Here is an 18,886-nt window from a genome sequence, read left to right as displayed (position 1 = left end):
TGCGCGGGTTTACGTCATGATGTCACCCGCGACGTGTGGAGCCTACCCGCGCGCCTGCTGGATCCAGTTAGATCCGGTCAGCGCGAGGCATCGGGAGTGGGAGCGCCCAGCAAGTACAGGCAAGTGCTGGGCTGGGGCCAGGACCAGTCTGGGGGCACTGCCTAAAGGGCACTATTTAAGCCTGGGGACACTGCATAAGGGGCCAGCCTGGGGGCACTACTTCAGCCTGGGGGCACTGCATAAGGGAAAAGTTAAACTACAGGGGGCAATGCATAAAGGGGAAAACTACAGGGGGCACTGCATAAAGGGGAAAACTACAGGGGGCACTGCATAATGGGCACTTTTGACTGAGAGCCAGTGGGGGAGCAGCCTTACACCTGTTGGGCTGGATTGGTAAGGGAGATACCCCTTCTCCCGGCTCGCGCATAATTGCGAAAGCCCCCACCCGGCTACTTTTAGATGCCACCCGGCTGGAAAAAACTTCTGGGGAGAACACTGAAGACTAATGGATTAAAAGACTATTCTTGGTCAGTGTCCACAGGAACCAAAAGAAGCAGAGGCGAGAAACCCCTCAGAGCTAGTTTTATGTATCTGATGGAATAATCGCTGAACGACGTATCCTAAGTATCGCAAAACATGGACAAATGCAAGGTAAAACGGCAACTTTTTCCATTGCATTTGACCGATTTTAATGTAACTCAAATCTTCCCTGTTCGCTCACAATGCGCTCACAGAGCTTTTCTAGATTTGTTTTTGGAATAGTCACATATTTCAAAAAGGTCACAACCTCTAAAGATCATCAAAATGAGATGATTTTCCCATAAATCAGTAATGTTTTTTTTAAACTTCTTGGTACAGTACAATTCTGGCTACAAGACATTGGCGTAACGGTCCAAAAAAAGCGTCAAGTCCCGGTGAGTGGAAATTCCGTTATCACAGTCAGCCCAAGCACATTGCCGCTGCACATCTGAGATTGGCATCCATTACGAGGAACCCCTGTGTAATGGGAACGGTGAAAGGGCACGGAGACCCCTGGTTAAATACACTACGAAGGGATGATTTTATATCTCAACACTTAAGTATACAGACCATAAACCATGGTGGGAATTCAATTCAATGCAATGGACGCCAGGTACCGTTCTGTAATAGCGAAGTCGGTCCTACCAAATATGGCTGTTGTGCGCAGCCACGGTAGGAGGCTGAGAGCAGAAAGCCCCGATAAGTGAAGCCTCAGGGGTGGTTGTCCAAAACAAGTGAATAGCTCCCGGGCTCTTTAAACGGGAGCTCCTGCCTTACTCCACAGACACAATGGTAGCAGAATTGCCTTAAGCTGGCAACTAAATGGTGCAATTCTCCATTCTGCCGATGACTTAGTTGGCTGGTTGGCAAAATTCAACGTGTTGGACAATCTCGATTCACCAATTTTGCCCCCAAAATGTTCATAATTGGCGAGCCGAAGAATTTTAATGCGTCGTATTTTGAAGATCACCAGATAAATCGTCGGACAGAATGCCGAAGCTCATCAGCATTGGGGATCATCCGCTGGATGTATGGCCAGCATTAGTGTGTGTGTGGTAAGGAATATATAGAATTGTAAGATCCACTGTGGTAGGGACCGATGTGAATGATTAAATTTCCTTTGTAAATCTATGTAGTATGTAAGTCCCCCTGTTATCACATTAACCAGCCCCAAAACTGGTCAGCCCAGGGAAGTGGGGACCCCAAAAAATAAAATGGAGATCCCCCTTCCGAGCAATAACCAGCCCTGGGCGCAAAAGCCAGGACCCTTCCCTGCACCTCTGATGGCGGTGGGTACAGGGTTCATTGTACCTTAATATTATTCTTTACAGGCTGCCTATAGGTTCCAGCATGCCGGCACTTGAAGAACCACAGAAGCCAGCATGACTGGACATAAAGGGCCCACTGGCATTAATAGGTTACTAGCCAGGACCTTCACCTGGGGGGGGGGGGCGCAGCAGCCTTCAAGCTCGTTTGCATGGCCTCCCCCTCCCCCAGGGCCTCCGACATATTCATCTTTCATCTTCACCTGGGGGGGACGGCTTAAATGCTGCTCATTTTCCAATGACATTATCTGGTCCATGCGGTGATAGATATTCAGCGGCCTAAACCAAGGGGGAAGTTTCAGCCCGGTTGGACCTAAATGTAAGGCCAATATGGACATTGGTGCCATCGTCCAGCAGAAGCAGCCTGAGTCTAACCAACACTGGATAAATATCATCGCTCCCATTGGAAAAGGAAAAGAGATTTGAACAAAGAATCTTTCGCCAAGAACAGCGTAACAAAAACCGTATATTTCCTTCCGTCTGTAATACGCAGCTCAGTGCGCCGTTCCTCTTACATGTGAGCCCATGCACCACGAGGAGGTCAAGTTTCCAGAACTAACTACATAACACTCGTTTCCGTCCGTGAAATCATGAAATAGAAGCTTCAAGATGACAACAGAATAAAAGTATGTGAGCCGTCCTGTTTTTGTATCGCAAAAAAGACAACGCTTCTATAATGATAGGTGCATCAGAGCATTAAATGGTGCCCGGCTGGCATCATCCGATTTGTTTTTTTTAACTTATTTTTGCAGATCTCTTATAGCAACAAATAAAATCGGCTTCGTCGTTGAGCTCTCTGCTTTCATGACAGCCTCTAAAATCAGACAGAAGACAAATATTCAGTGCAGGTAACTAAAATCACAGAATGTTATTTCATGGGTGACAGAGCGAAGGTTCAGGCGTTTGTTGGCCTCTCCGTCAGATAAAGGGTTAAGCTGGGAGAGCAGTAGGGGATTGGGGGGGGGTTTGGGTGTTCAATTGCCAGCAGTGACTGGTGTTCGAGACACAGTTCATCATGACCTATAAAACGTTAAGAGTGAAGCGCATTAAAGATGTGCTAACACCATGTGCAGGCCTGGAAGTACAAGCTATTGTGCCGTGGAGCAGCAAAGACACCGCTCTTTGGAAAAACTAGCACGCACTATTATGTCACTGATATAAACAGAGGAGAGAATGCTAAATTATATATCAGGAAGGAAGACGTTCCACATATGCGAGATCATTCAGCTCTGTTCTTTAGATATAAAACGCACGTTACAGGAGCAGGATGTGGGAGGACTGGAGTTTACGGCTCTCTGCGCACTTTACGCACAACCCGAATTCAATATAAAATGCACACTTAAAGGGGCAATATATACATACATACATACATACAAGTACTGCACCCCGCCGAGTAAACAGGACAGTCTGGCGTCTGAAAAATGCTTTTTTCAAAGTTAGTTTAGGACAAAGTAAAAATAAATATTCTATATTTTCCCATGATAATCTAGTATAAGAGCATCATTTTGCTGGAACTCAGATGAGATATAAGTATTGCTGCACCCGATCCTAATTATAAAAGGAAGATATGAGGTTCTCTGTACAGCAGATCCTGTGCGGGGGGAGATGTACTAAAGCCTTTCTGAAATGATAAAGAGGAGAGAGAAAGTACCAACCCATCAGCTCCTGTCGGTATACAAGCTGTGTTTGAAAAATGACAGTTAGCAGCTGATTGGTCAGTACTTTATCTTCTTCCACGGCTTAGTACATCTCCCCCGTGGGGGGTCATTAAACAGCTATCACATTAAAAATGAACTCTAGGGCAGTGTTGTCATTCACCATCAGAAGAGGAAAATCTAAAACTTTAACCAAACACTGAACCTATTTGTAATACAGCAATCTGGATCACAGAATCCGTGTACAGACGTGTAAAGGACACTTTATACTGTTCAATAGAACAGTTGATCTTGTTAGAGTATAGCAACAATCACAAGACAACTGAACCCTGTAAATATGCAGTGTAGAAAGGGATTTAATTCCAATTTAAAATATATTAAATATGATATCACAGCGGTCATACTGCAATTTTAACACTGAACCGTTCCGCCCAGTGTGAAGTCACGCGAATGCCATTTTTGTGTGTGTACAAGTGTCCATTACATAATAATGGTGCATAAACTACACACAGTGTCTATTGGGACATCTTGCGCTAAAAGAGCTAACAGTGAATTGTAACGGTCTGGCCTCTGAATGCTCTGTCGTCATGGAATCCTCTAGATGTGGATATCACGGCAATAATGGGGCAGAGACAATAGCAATGGCTCTGTACTTGCAGAGATTATTTTGCAGAGTTAAAACACATTTGCCAAAGGAATAAAAAGCTTTAGAACATTCCTCTTTTCATGCTTTTAAAAAGACAATACAAATCTGATTGATGACACAGCAAGATGCAAATAGCCTTATGCTCTCCCTTCGTTGAACTACATGTCCTAGCCTGCCTAATTTACGGTGTACAAAGAACGTGTCTATTCTGAATATTTAAAATTATAATTAGGACTGGGAGCCGCCGCCGCCACCACAGAGCCAACCTTCAAAAAGGTAAGCATGAAAATCTCCACAGGCAGTAACAGCACCGGAACTGAAGCATATTTGCTTTAAAATATCCTCCGATATTTCTTTGCAGGATATGCAATTAAACCTGAAAGAAATTGTGGATGATTACTGTTTTCCAGGAAACCCCCAAAAATCTGGGTAAACACGTCGACCCTGCAGGGTGCTCTGCAATCAAGGGACGGAAACCTTCTACAGGGTTTAATAAAAGGTTGGAAACTTGAAAATCAGATTCATGAAGGTCATCTTGTCAGTTTAATTGCAGCTATAAGATCACGCTTAGTGGATTCTATGTACTCTCTACATGCATAAATTTAAGTCACTTAAACTGTACGGCCGCTGCAACCCTTTGAAGAAAATGGGACATTGGCAAGTACCCCGGGAACAGAGATTAAATATAAAGCCTTCACTGGTTTCTGTCATTTACAAGTGTAACAAAAGGTGTTTTTTCTCAATGTTTGCTAGGAATCCACAAAATACTACACGTGTGTGTTTAAATACAGGGGAGACAGCGGCCATTTTGTGGTTTGAAGCAACGCCATCAACGTGCCTGCAGCCTATGAATTGACTGGAAATGGATGACACACCACGGTGGCAAAAAGGGAGATAGTGACGACATTGTTCCTTTGTGACTGCTCTGACTGATATATCTGTGCAGTCACTATTCTTTCCTTTTTCTGAAATAGAAACTAATTCCGCCATTATACAGCAGGCACAAAGCAGAAAACACAGACGTTGTGAGGCTAATTATCCAAATGAGGACCTTATTGAAGGGGGGTGTTATTTTTTTTGAACAGGGAAAAATATTCAGTGTAATGTCTAATAAATGCAGAGCGGGAAGGAGCATGCATTTCACGGAGCGCTCATTCAAAATGGCCGCTGGGTGAGGTAATTTCTGAGGGCTGAGATCTTTTCTTGGTACAATGGAATCTTGGTAGAAATAACCGGTATCAAGCCCTGAAAACCAATGAGGAAAATGGTAATCTGTGACAGGCGGCCAGACCGAATAATGTGAAGATGACAGGGTCTCTGCAAGTGTGTAAGCTTCAGACGACACGACTAACACACATGACTGACACACATGACTGACACACATGACTGACAAGTGACTAAAGCAATAACGCAATGTGTCCCCCCCCCCACTATCAAATCGTATTGTGAGGAAGTCAGTGTAAAAAACTGTATAAATATATATATTATATATATTATATACATACCCACATATATACACACACACACACACACCAGGTTTAAAAAAAAAAACTAGCTGAAGCATGGAGAATATAAGGGTGGTCGATGGCTGTATTTGCGTATGTACTTACAGTAATGCAAGCTTTCAATACATGTAAATAAGCGTTTGATTGGCTAAACATGTCACAGCACTGACAATTAAGAAGGGACCCTTGTTACAAGCCCTGTGATGAACAAGCAGGCTGAATACATATGAACCTGATGCAGCAATGGTAGAGGCGATTTTCACTTACTGACTGACAATTGATCTCATTAAAAACTCTTTGCATTCTACCCATCTAATTGGATATTCCACATTTCTTAACGAGTTTGGTCTCCCGAGCCCTAACGTTCTTTAGAAGCAGGTCAGACATGTTTGCCTGTGTAGGACACGGACTACGCCGATAGTGACAACTAGCAAATTGGCATAAAACTAAAGGCTGGCAAAACAACATGAGTGACACCGGGCCGCCTGGCGTTGCCATTTGCACAATTTATTAATTTGCCGCCTGTGGACTTGTGAAGCTAATTTGCAAAGGAAAATAGGTGAGTTTATAAATAAAATGGTCACTTCATCCGCATTTTATGTAAAAAATTAAAAGCTTTCCTTCTCCATCATCGTCAGAGAAAAGAAACCTGTCTGAGGGGATTTTATGCAGTGGGATTAGTGGGGGGAAACTCGGCATACAGCAGACACGCGTGGCGCATTACTTGGCTACAGAGAACCGTCTATTTTTTTTTTCCATTGCAAAGACCACAAACCACCTGTGTTTGCTTTGGTTTTCTGACTCACAATTTTATCCTTAAAGGGTTTCTCTAGCAAAAAAGTATTTTTTTATTCCCCGCAAAGCGCTAAAAGTCTGTGTACATTTACAAGACCTGTTTTTACCTCTACGTCATTACACTTCTGCAAAAGTTCCTGCTCCGAGTCCTTTCTCTCTCTCTTGCTGCCTTTTTTATATGCTAGTCTGGTTTACAAAGTTATAGTCAATCAATTTTCTATAGAAGCCATGAACCTTAACAGCCAGATTTAATTGCCCCACATAGGAAGCTGCAACACTATTAATTCCACAGCTACACAGTAAAATAAAAGTATTGCCTTTCAATCTATATAGCGCGATTAGCCCTCTCAGCTATTTGGCTAACTTTGCTAGGCGATACCCAATGCAATTAATTAAATTTTTTTGATGTTAATAGTCGCTGTCAGTTTCAAGCTGAACTCCTACTTTGATGAATATTTAAATTATATTTGAATAAAAATAATCCCGGTTACATTTCATCCTCTTCAGAATTCGGCGCAGCTTAATAAAAGGTATTCTCAGTTAAAGGAAGTGATAAATGCCTACAAGAAGGCAGGTATAACATTTCTAAATCACCTCAGTCGATGTTAAATCGCATAACAAGGATAAAGTAACTTATACGTTTATGGCATTATAAATGACTGCCATTCTAATAACGGAGCACATTACATCTAGCAAATAGACTTTTCAGGCCATTCATAATTAAGTGAGGTCATATTGCACATACTGAAGTCAAGGAGAAAAACGCAAAAACACACTAAATGCAACATGAATAAATGTTACATTAAGTGTGTTTATTCGGACGCCTCCAGTAATAGGTGACCGGAACGCTTTAAAGACGTCGGGATTTAAGCTACAACAGGGGTTGAAAACATTACAGTGTATATTGCGCTATTATTGTGGTTAAAATAAAAATTCTATGGAAGGCTCTTCAAACAGAAGCAACTGGTAAGCGGGAATTATTCTGAAAATACTGTATCTCCATTGTTAATCATGATGTGATGATACGACTTATTAACAACAACAAAAATTCCAATTAACGACCCTCTTATTACATTTACTGCCTCACTGGATGCGAATGCTAATTAATCATCCACAAAAACAAATTGAATATTCAAACTATTTATAGGTCAATATAAATGATAGTGCCCCAGGCTGATATTGACAACTCGGGCCAAACTAAGGACTAACTGCATTGTACAAACCTTTGTAAACGTAACCAATGCAAAAACGAAGAGGGATAAACAAAAGCACCTGACATTGCCCCCAACGTAAATGATAAACGTATGAGTTCGGACACCCGGGAATATGAACCCCTATCTGTCTATATATTTTCTGACTCCATTTAAAAAAAAAAAAAAAACATTTAGAAATGGAAAAAGTGAATAAAATGTGATCTCTTTAGTAACATAGTCTGTCGGTAATCACTCCAAGCTTTCTACGCCGATCCGCCAGAACTAGAGGCCTCATTATTGGCTAAACAAAGCACCATCCGTCAATTAAAACTCACTTACAAAAATATTAAATATCCCAAGAATAATTCAGATTACAAATCCATTTTAAATACCTTTGCTACTAATTAATAAGGTAGGATTTTAGCTGCCTATTGAAGGTACATCTGTAGGTAATAATACCAAAGTCTCTTGGTTTCTTTTAAGCAGTCTACTTTTTCCAAAGCAAAGCAAGCTAAAATATAATTCAATTAAAAAATCTCTAGTATAACTACATATAATTTTAGGGTCTTAGCAATGCCCCAAAAAGTATAAAAACTTTTGAACATGAAAGCAAGTAAAACATTTTTTTTTTTTTTTATATAATTTATATTATTTTCTAGATTACAAAAATAATGAGTGTAATTTAACAGTTTTTTTTTCTCAGTTTAGCATGTGTTTTTTTTACCATTCACTAGTTAGAAAGAAACAATAAAACAACAACAAATTAAAATAAAAAAAAGAGTGCCTCTAATACTGCTTTAGTACAATAAGTACCATGTTACATCGCAGCATACCAAACGTCTCATGTGTCAACAGAACCTTGGCAGCCAAACTGTTTTTGTTTATATGGTAGAACAAGTTTTGTATAGGAATTGGATGTTATTATAAAAACACCCACGATTCTAAACTCTCCCTAAGAACAACACTGACTAAAAGAAAAACACTACAAAAGACATAACACCTTTTTTTTTTATAAAGGCACATGGTATGGTGGGAACTTTAATAGTCAGACACAACAGATGTGAATTAACATATTTTCAATGACTTACAAAAATAATAATAAAAATATATATTTTTTCCCCCTTCACACTAAAATTGTGTGTAAATGTTAACATAATTTAGGTAAAAACATAAAGCTCTGTGGGATGTGTGTGTACTATGTAAATAACTGGTAATAAATATAACAAAGATTAGTATCTAATATAGTGTGTGCTATGTAAATAACTGGTAATAAATATAACAAAGATTAGTAACTAATATAATGATACTAAAACATGTAAACAATATATTTCCAAAGAAAATATATTGTCTGTTTTTATTATATTCTTGTTTCGTTCTAACGCCCCTGCTACAACAACTTTGTGCTATACGTACAACCAGTTATTTTTGGCTAATGTCAAAAGGGGTATTAGAAGAAACGGTGGGTTTGAAAAGTGGAGTATTAGTCACCAGTCTGTCACTGGTAAAAATGTGTTCATTGACAGATTTAGCGTTATTCTGCTTTATCATTAATATGTTAGATAGGACCAGCACATAAAATTACTTTTTCCAGCGCCATAATAAAAAGAAAAGTTGTCAGTCAATATAGCCCTTCAAATCATACATTATATATTCTATTATGAATGAATATATATATATATATATATAAAAAAAATTATATATATAAATAAATATATATTTTTTTTTTCTTCTATTATTATGAATGATATAAACAGGTTGAGTCTCCCATATACAAATATTCCGAAATACGGAATATTCCGAAATACAGAATTTTTTTAGCATGACTGAGATAGTGAAACCTTTGCTTTTTGATGGTTCAGTGTACATAAACCTCATTTAAGGCACAAATAATTAAAAATCTTGTATACAATAACCTTCAGGCTTTCCGTATAAGGTGTATATGAAACAAATGAATTTCATGTATGTACACAAACTTTTATTGAGCCTCAAAATTATTGAAAATATTGTATAAAATGATCTGCAGGCTGTGTGTGTATATAAGGTGTATATAGAACATAAAAGCATTCTGTGCTTAGGTTTGGGTCCCTTTCCCAAGATATTTCATTATATTATATAAATATTCCAAAATACGGAATATTCTGGCATCCAAAATACCCCTGGTTCCAAATATTTTGGATATAGGAGACTCAACTAGTATATTCTTCTATTATTATGAAGGATATATATATATATATATATATATATATATATATATATATGTGTGAATGATGAAGTCAACAAAATGTGTCTACGCCTAGATCGGCCAAGGAGGAGAGGGAAAACACAGAACTCGCAGCCCGCTGTCTCTCACTGCACTGAGCCATTAGATCAAGCAGAGACTTACAACATTCATAATCCCCTAGTCTAAGACGACTGAAGTTGACATGACAGGTAACTGGAGGAGACATTATCCCAAAGGAGAACTGATGTACAGACTAGAGGCAAAAAAAAAAGATGGGAGAGGAGCGCCGAGATTAGATGATCGGTAATTGGCGCTGGGACATGGAGGAAAATGTGGAGAGATCATTAAGGCAACAACATTTCGACAAAATAACTTTAGATCCCGAGCAGGCGCAAGGCAAGACTAAAATAAAATAAAATAAACTACCTTTAAAGAAACTGGGAAAAGCTGTGTACACGTTACAGGAGGAGCTCCTTTGCCAACGTGTAACTATTGCAGAGAGACCACCTGGCCAACAAGTGACAGAAAACCCGTTCTAGACCTAACAAGTCTCTGATTGAGATCGGAGATCAAGGAGACCTTTTTCAGAGAGGAGGACAAAAGGGGCACTCTAGTCGGACAAAAGATGCCCCGTTTACTCGGCGATATCGTGAAGGAACAAGACCCTTACAGTTAAGCAGTTCCATATCACGTGTATTGTCTGATACCTGTGAGCTAGGAGGTCAAGGCAGGACTGAATATTTCATATATTATACAGGACGGAACAACACAATCAACTTGAACGTTTCCTATGAATGACCTTTGCATGTTGTAGCAGCTTTAAACAGCGGACAGCGGTGGTGAAGGCTCAATCAATATTCCGCTTACAGGTGCAAAGAACCAGCGCCACGCACAACAGAGACCACAGACCATCCACAATATTCCACAAAACACACATAAGAAAACATACCACACCACCATCAGGATAGGTTGAGTCTCCCATATCCAAAATGCTTGGGACCAGGGTTATTTTGGAATATTTGCATACCATAATGAGCTAGCTTGGGGATGGGACCCAAATCTATGCATTTATGTTTCATATACACCTTATACACACACAGCCTGAAGGTCAGTTTATACAATATTTTTTATAATTTTGTGCAACAAACTAAGTTTGTGTACATCGAACCATCAGAAATGACAAAGGTGTCACTATCTCAGTAGCGTATTCCGGAATATTTGGATATGGGAGACTCAACCCATAGTGAACGTATGACACTGAAAACAGTATAGAAACAATAGGATCACTGATGTCCTGTTAGACCCGCAGATTACTTGCCGATTGGTTGTAGCGTGTTATAGCGCAGCGGCACAGTATAAACAAAGTAACAGATATATAGTAAAGAGGCTTTCGGTTCTGTACATCCCCCGTATCGTACCTCTGTGACATGATTTTATAGGCATCTGGGAGATGGCAGTCTGTATTCTCCATCTGAAAGGGATCTGCGTCACAGATCTTGTCGTCTGTGCGTCCGTAGTTGGCACTTTCGATCATAATGACGTCGCTCCCTGGACATCGGAGATCAATTTGATATCCCTCGCAGGCGAGTTCCCGCCGTACCAGACCAAAGGGCAATGCTGCTCGGCTAAAAGCTGAAAAACAGAAAGAAAGAGGAATACAATGAAATGACAGACCCAATAATAAATATCCTTCAAGGGAACGTTATGGGAACGAGACTGTAAATGAACCGCAGACCTGATGGCTAAAGTTTATCTGCCACTGCGGCAGCGAGGAGCAGCCATTTTTGGTGGCTCAAACAATATTTATGACACCCCTCATCTCCTTGTACCCCAGGGGCGCACTGAATGAAGACCTGCTAAACAAAATGTTCCAATCGGTCAGGGGAAGCTTCCTATTTTTAAAGCCAATCCATAATAAATTCCTACTGGTGACAGACAGAAGCCTTCGTGGGTGCACCTGGCCATGAGGATGACAGCTAGACATCTGCTCCTTCACTAATGGGGGCATCTCAACTTGCTGGTGGTTATAGTACAGCACGCTGTATGCGAGCGAGGGGAGAACTGCCGTCATGTGTTCACATAAAGCAAGTATGACAAACTAGACCTCCTGTAATAGTTATACACTATATACACATATACTGTATACACACACACACATACATATATATATATATATTTATATTTCCCATTACGGCTTTGTTTTCCTGGGCTCGTCCTCACTTTTTCACGTTGGAGGGTACCCGGGGGAGCACATCACCGAAACGCACTGCTAAACACGCATAATTCAGAATATCCATGCTCTCTATAGGTAGGCACGAGACCGAGGCACCTTTATTGCTGTTTGAATTTCAGCTTTACTGAATTGAGCATTTCCAATAAAAATGTTTTCATGAAAGATATATTTTAAAATGATTTTTTTTTTTTTACACTGTAGAAATTATAAAAAAAAAAAAAAAAAATATGTTTAAAATAGGAAATGTCAATTTAAACATTGAAACGTGGGTTATCATCCGCTGTTCTCTCTTGTGTCTGCACTGAGCGCCAATAATATACACACAACATGTGTGTATAATCTCTCTCTATCTATATATATATATATATATATATATATATATATACATACACACACATCTATATCTATCTATATACACTATATATATATATATATATATATATATATATATATATAATGACATACACACACACAATATATATATATATATGATTTCACTATGGTCACAGAATTCTGGGGGATTTTCGGTTCCAAGCAGAGGCGCACAAGCAGCTTTATTTAACCCCTGTGTGACAAGAGGCACTTCGTATACTTTAAAGAAGAACCAACAGTTAGGAGCTGATTGGCTGATACTTTGGGGTCTATTTACTAAGCCTTGGATGGAGATAAAGTGGACAGAATTAAAGTGCCAGCCAACCAGCTCCTAACTGTCATTTTTCAAACACAGACTGTGACATGGCAGTTAGGAGCTGATTGGCTGGTACTTTATCTCCCTCCAAGGCTTAGTAAATACGCCACTTGCCCGGTGAGCACCGGTCGACTCCACTGACCTATTATACTATAGCAGTAATCATGCTGGGCTGTTAGTGCCACAACAACTGGTAAGCCAAAGTTTGGCCGCCATCTTTGTAGAAACAGGTACAGGCAGAGATCTATCAAAGCTTGGAGATAAAGTGGCACCAACCAATCATCTCCTGTCACCTATCTAGCACAGCCTGTAAAATGACAGCTAGAAGCTGATTGGTTGCTTTTGGGCAACTTCTTCACTTTTATCTCTCTCCAAGATTTGATACATCTCCCCCATATCTTTAGTCAGTCTTGCAGGGCATGCTGAAACCTGTAGTTCCCCATCAGATGTCGAGCAAAACAAATTGGCAGTCCTCTTTATTGCAACAGACAGTTCTTTAATCAGACTATGGCAGGGCATGCTGGTACTTGTAGTTCCCATCAGCAGTTGAGCCCTGACTGCTGTATAGTAAGGGATACCTTTTTTGGACCCACCGCCCCTGAAACAAACCAAGGAAGGGACCAGCTTCATGATAGACCTAATAGGTCTCCTCAGTGCAGAAAGGGGTCCAGATTGTTTTTGGTTCCCCAGTTACCAGGCCCCCTCTAGTAACACAGACGCGACTGTTTCTTCCCCCGTCGCCTCAACCTATTTGGCAGGGGAACAACTTACACGTTTCGCAATGGGGGCAAAACACCCATAAAATGGTTTCATTTGATGTGTAAGCAGGAAAGTGGGATAAATGACAGGAACGGGCTAAACATTGCAGGCTCTTTACACACTTCACCAACACTTTACTGAGCGGATTATACCTTTAACAGGCCAATTAGGATGAGAAATGTTTGTGTAAGTTATGACAAAATGCAAAGACTTCGTACAGTGCCACAAAGTGACATGCAGACAGTGTTCTAATACGAATGGCTTTCCACCATTAGCTCATAACTAAAACAGGACACTCTCCCCCCCCTCAAAGAACTTTTTTTTACAGCATATGGAAAACTATAATGAGTAGGAGCTTGTGTTATAGGTTTAATTGCCTTAAAATATGACCCCGGCATGCACGCCAGCCCTCCTCGCTGCTGAGGGTGTACGCAGGAATATTTCCAGCTGGTTAGTCAGCACTTCCCAGGTATTGGATCTGTGACAAGAGATCGGAGCCATGTATTAGATTGTGACCGGTGTCGTGAACTCGGACCTCGGTTATTTGCAATTGTTAATCGTTGCAATACCGGTAAACGGACAAATCTGCAGCAATTTCTGTCTGGAAGGTTAAATGAAGCAGCATTATTGTATAAGCAGCTAAAATAGCCAGTCATATCAATATGCGCACCCCTCTTATATCAACCCGCTGCGGGCACAAGGAGTGAAAGCTAAAAAGTATGCCGGGCATTATAAGGTTGGCGCTGTACGGGGTGCCATTACTGGGAACACTATAACAAACACTTTGATAAATACGCCCAGTGATTACAGTCACCACGCAGGCTTTAAGTGGCAACACTTCTCAAAACAGTTTACGATACTTCCATTTAAAACGCAGCTTTGTGGAATGTAAAGTCGCGTTCTATTTTGCAGACAGAACATTATGTACAAAGGTTTAGATATTTGCTGTTTTGTTCACGAAATAAGTGTCTGTACATGGCAAAGCTGCCGTTATAGGTCTGTACTGTGCTGTAAATAGCCACCTGCAATTTCCAAAACAAAAGTCATCTATAGAAATATCAGCCATACAAAGTACGATCCTGACGCAGTACGACGCAATCACGCCACGCGGAAATGTAAAAACCCCTAATGGAGTCACTGCGGCCCGTACAGACAGGGTAATAGAGTCCATCAGCAATAATTCGAATTTACCAACATTTCCCATTATGCGGATCTCAATCAGATGGGGATTAGTCACTGGCTGCATTGTGCAGACCCCGACAGCAAACCGCATAAGACACATCACCAGTCAGTGTTTGACTTAAACACATAATAAAATTGCGCACTAAGGGGTCTATTTACTAAGCAGTGTTAGGAGCCAGAGTGAAAAGTGATAAAGTACCAGCCAATCAGCTCCTGTCATTTTTCAAACACAGCCTGTGAGATGACAGTTAGGAGCTGATTGGCTGGTACCTTATCACTTTTCACTCTGGCTCCTAACACTACTTAGTAAATAGACCCCTAAACCATAAAAACTTGTTTATGGCGAGTTCAAGCTCTTGGGCCAAACCCCACTCCATTGGAATGCTTTGTCTTTTTAAGCTAGTTTATAGCTGCTCTCATTGTCATTATTACGGAAATCGGTACCTACTGTTGTGGAACCATATTAATGAATAAAGGCCTGTGCAGGCTAATATCTTGCCATTTAATGAATATTAGTTTCCTCAAATAGCTATAAAGCAGTTTGCAATAAATGATTCTGAACGAACACACACAAGTGGCTTTGCGTGATCTATTTAAATAAGATGGCATATAGAACGCAAGCATGAAAAATACATAGAAACACACACAAGTAAGTGGTAATGCTCCGTTTGGGTCTTTAGCATAATAATAATAAGTAAAAAAATAAAAATAAAATAAACAAAACTAAACTAAATAGGTGGATGTTACAAGGCCGGTTTGGGGATTTCAGTTGCATTTCTCATTAATGAAACTAAGGGGAAAAAAAAAAAATCTAAAAGAGAAAATGATCCCGAGAATTGCAGGACAAAAACAAAAAAAAAAGGCATTCCTGCATTCACTGAACAAAATTCCGCTCCACACTTCAAAACGCCTACAGAGGAACGCGCCATTACCCCAAAGTGACCTTGCGGACCTGTGTTATTGTTAGCGAGCGGCAATTAATCAGGGGAGAATTTGGTTATTTTTATTACTCGTTACCCAAAGTCCCAGGGAAACATTCCAAGGAGCAGAGGAGATAAACTGGGGCCCAGGTTACTATTTAATGCCGCTTTGCAGGGCAGAGTCTCCCGGTAGCCATAACAATGGTATTCAGATTTGGAAGTGAAAGACCTTATGGTAATCCTTCCTCTAATTAAATCAGAGAACGAGAGTCTGAAGTGGTAAATAATAAATCACAAAGAATCCGCAATCTTGTCGCCATGGAAACCGCTGCGCCGTCTGCCATAATTGCTGTGATCTGCACCTTGGCCCTTCATGACACCGGAGCCTGATCTTGCATTCTGGTCATAGACTGAGAAAGTAGCTTTTTTTTTTCCTAGCCCTCTCCTGCAATCATGTAACATGCATTGAATTGAGGCTGACTGAAAAGGCGCGCTCTAACACACAAGCGTTTCATTCAAGGCCATCTTGCTTGTGCCTGTAGACAGTAATTAACTAGTATTCTGCAGTATATTCACATCAAGGCCTCTATTGGAATCATAGCTGAGCTATTTAAAGGTGCCCTGGTGGAGCGCAGCAGATGTGTTTACCAAAACGGTTCTCGTCTGTCGCTGGAAATATCCTGCGCCGCTCACCTATCCTCCGGTGATGACCTTGAAAACAGAAATCCTCATTTCTACACGGCCTTATGCCGAATTACTGATTTCTGTCAAACATGGGGTCTTCAAACCGCTAGCGCGCCGGCTTATGGAGTGCGTGTACGGGTCCATCCTGCCAGACGACATTCGACATCCAATTTTCCTTGTACAAACATCGTGGCGGAATACAGATAAATATTAGTCCTTCACAACATAAATGCCTCGCGCTTAATACCTTGTATGTAAGGGGACGCAGTTACAAGAAAGAAAAGAAAAAAAGAAATTGGGTATCATTTAGATTAAAATGAGGGTGAAACCGTCACCTACACATCGAGAATGAAGTCACTGTGTGTCCTGAACTGGTATTTACAGGGATGCACCCAATCAGAGCCAGAGACGTAATGAGGCCCAGTGCCTCGCACCTCAGCCATATCAGGAGTTTATATTGAACTGGAGGCATGAAATAACAATTAAGCTGCACACACACACACAACGATTTTGTTACCAACGATTTTATGAACGATTTTCTGTCAGATTTTTTTAAAGTGTAATGAACGATTTGTTTGAACTACAAACGATTTTTGCATATTCCCTTACCGAAAATCGTTGAGTTGACAAGTCTGACTGAACTACAAACGTGAACGCGCATGAATGATAATCGTTCATCGTTTGACTCAGAAAGTGAACGATTTTTTCCAACGATATCATTTAATGATAATCGTTCAAAAAAATCGTGTGTGTATGCAGCTTGGGAGGCTGAACTAACTTGTATTGTTCTCTGTGTACTATCTAAAGTCAGGTAGGACTAGTAGAAACAAAATTTGACAATAGGAAAGAACGTACAGGTTGAGTATCCCATATCCAAATATTCAGAAATACGGAATATTTTTAGCATGACTGAGAAAGTGAAACCTTTGTTTTCTGATGGTTTAATGTACACAAACTTTGTTTAAAGCACAAATTATTAAAAATAGTGTATAACATAACCTTCAGGCTGTGTTTATAAGGTGTATATGAAACATAAATGAATTTCATGTATTTACGCACACTTTTTTTGATGCTCAAAATTATTAAAAATATAGTATAAAATGACCTTCAGGCTATGTGTATAAGATGTATATAACACATAAATGCATTCTGTGTTTAGATGTGGGTCCCATTCCCAAGATATTTCATTATTTTCTGCAAATATTCCAAAATACGGACTATTCCGTTATCCAAAATACCCCTGGTCCCAAGCATTTTGGGTATGGGAGACTCAACCTGTACCAAATTATCCTTCGGGAAGATTCACCATACTGGCATGATGCAATAAGGGTCACGGGCAGGAAATCTGCAAGTACTTTAAGTGGGGTTTATCAAATTAAGTGGTTTTTTTTTTACATCTTCTTTTGTTTGGATTTAAAAAAAAAAAATAGAGAGATAGAGATAAATATATATGTATATATATATATATATATATATATATATATATCTCCTCACAGAGGTTCTGTTACTTCAGGTCACGGACTTCTGTGGCACCGAGGTAACAGACCTTCGTGGGTTTTTTTCGCCAGGCATTGTTGAGCATAGGGGCACGGTTGCATGTCGCTGTGTATTAATGCAATGCGGGGCCTGTCTTTGTACTGACACTAGCAAGCAGCTGCTTGTAAATGAACCACGGTCCCTGGGCTGCAGCCTATTATTCTACACTTCTGTCTGACAAGGTCACTTGCTGGGGGGATTTTGGGGGGGAAAAAGTTTGCAGCCTGAGGTACAAGTGGAATCACAAACTCTGTTTGAGTGTTCCAGTTTTGTCAGACTCGTATTCCTTGCAGAGTAAGACTGACACTCTCTCCTCTCTCTCTCAGGGCAAATTAAATACAAAAAGAAAAAAAAAATACAAAAAAAAAAAAAGGTAGAGACTTTCAAAAGTGGGATTTTATAATCCTAAATACATCTTATAATGAGTTTTCTTTTTTATTCCCCCTTAATCGAGTACACTTTTTTTTTATTATTATTTAAATTTTCTGTAGCTAGAATAAAACATGGATTTAATTGCAATACAGGATTAGGGAAAACAGATTATTTTACACTGCGTGTCTGCAGCGCCAACAAAACATCCCCACAGAGAATACTTTGGCGTGATCTGATTGCACCTTACCTTTCCACAGAAGGCATTTTCAGATGTATTTGACAATTATCTGAAGGCTATGATTAAGAGCTTGGACAAAAAGGCGCTATTCAGCAACTTCCAGGAGTGAGAGACGGGACGGGGTGAGGAGGGGGCGGGCGGCGTTGAAAAAAAATATATATATACAATCGGTAGTATTTATATATCTCAATAATGATTCCTGGACTCATAAATCGTTATAGAACATGACTACAACTGCGAAGAAAGCGCTTTTTCTTCTAACGCTTATACCAGTTACATTTTGTTCTTCTATTCACTAGATCAGTGGTTCTCAAACTCTGTCCTCAGGTCACGTTTTCCAGGTCACCCAGCTGGAGCACAGGTGTATTCATTACTCACTGACACATTTTAAAAAGATCCACAGGTGGAGCTAATT

The 18,886-nt window shown here is 40.2% G+C and overlaps 1 protein-coding gene across 24 annotated transcripts in view; it reads right to left on the bottom strand.

Moving 5' to 3' along the window:
* The window catches only part of ADGRL2 (adhesion G protein-coupled receptor L2), a 179,679-nt gene that overhangs the window by 93,464 nt on the left and 67,329 nt on the right, over positions 1-18,886 (bottom strand). For all 24 annotated transcript variants that reach the window (XM_088463328.1, XM_088463331.1, XM_088463332.1 and 21 more), the window contains exon 3: positions 11,278-11,491. In XM_088463328.1, coding sequence (XP_088319454.1) covers positions 11,278-11,491 — 214 coding nt within the window. The remainder of the gene's footprint in view (positions 1-11,277; positions 11,492-18,886) is intronic.

The sequence above is a fragment of the Taudactylus pleione genome, unplaced genomic scaffold (assembly GCF_031769625.1).
Source record: "Taudactylus pleione unplaced genomic scaffold, aTauple2 ptg001343l, whole genome shotgun sequence".
NCBI classification, from domain to species: Eukaryota; Metazoa; Chordata; class Amphibia; order Anura; family Myobatrachidae; genus Taudactylus; species Taudactylus pleione.
The sequence above is the reverse complement of the archived record's forward strand: the minus strand, read 5'-3'. Positions and strand labels throughout refer to the sequence as shown.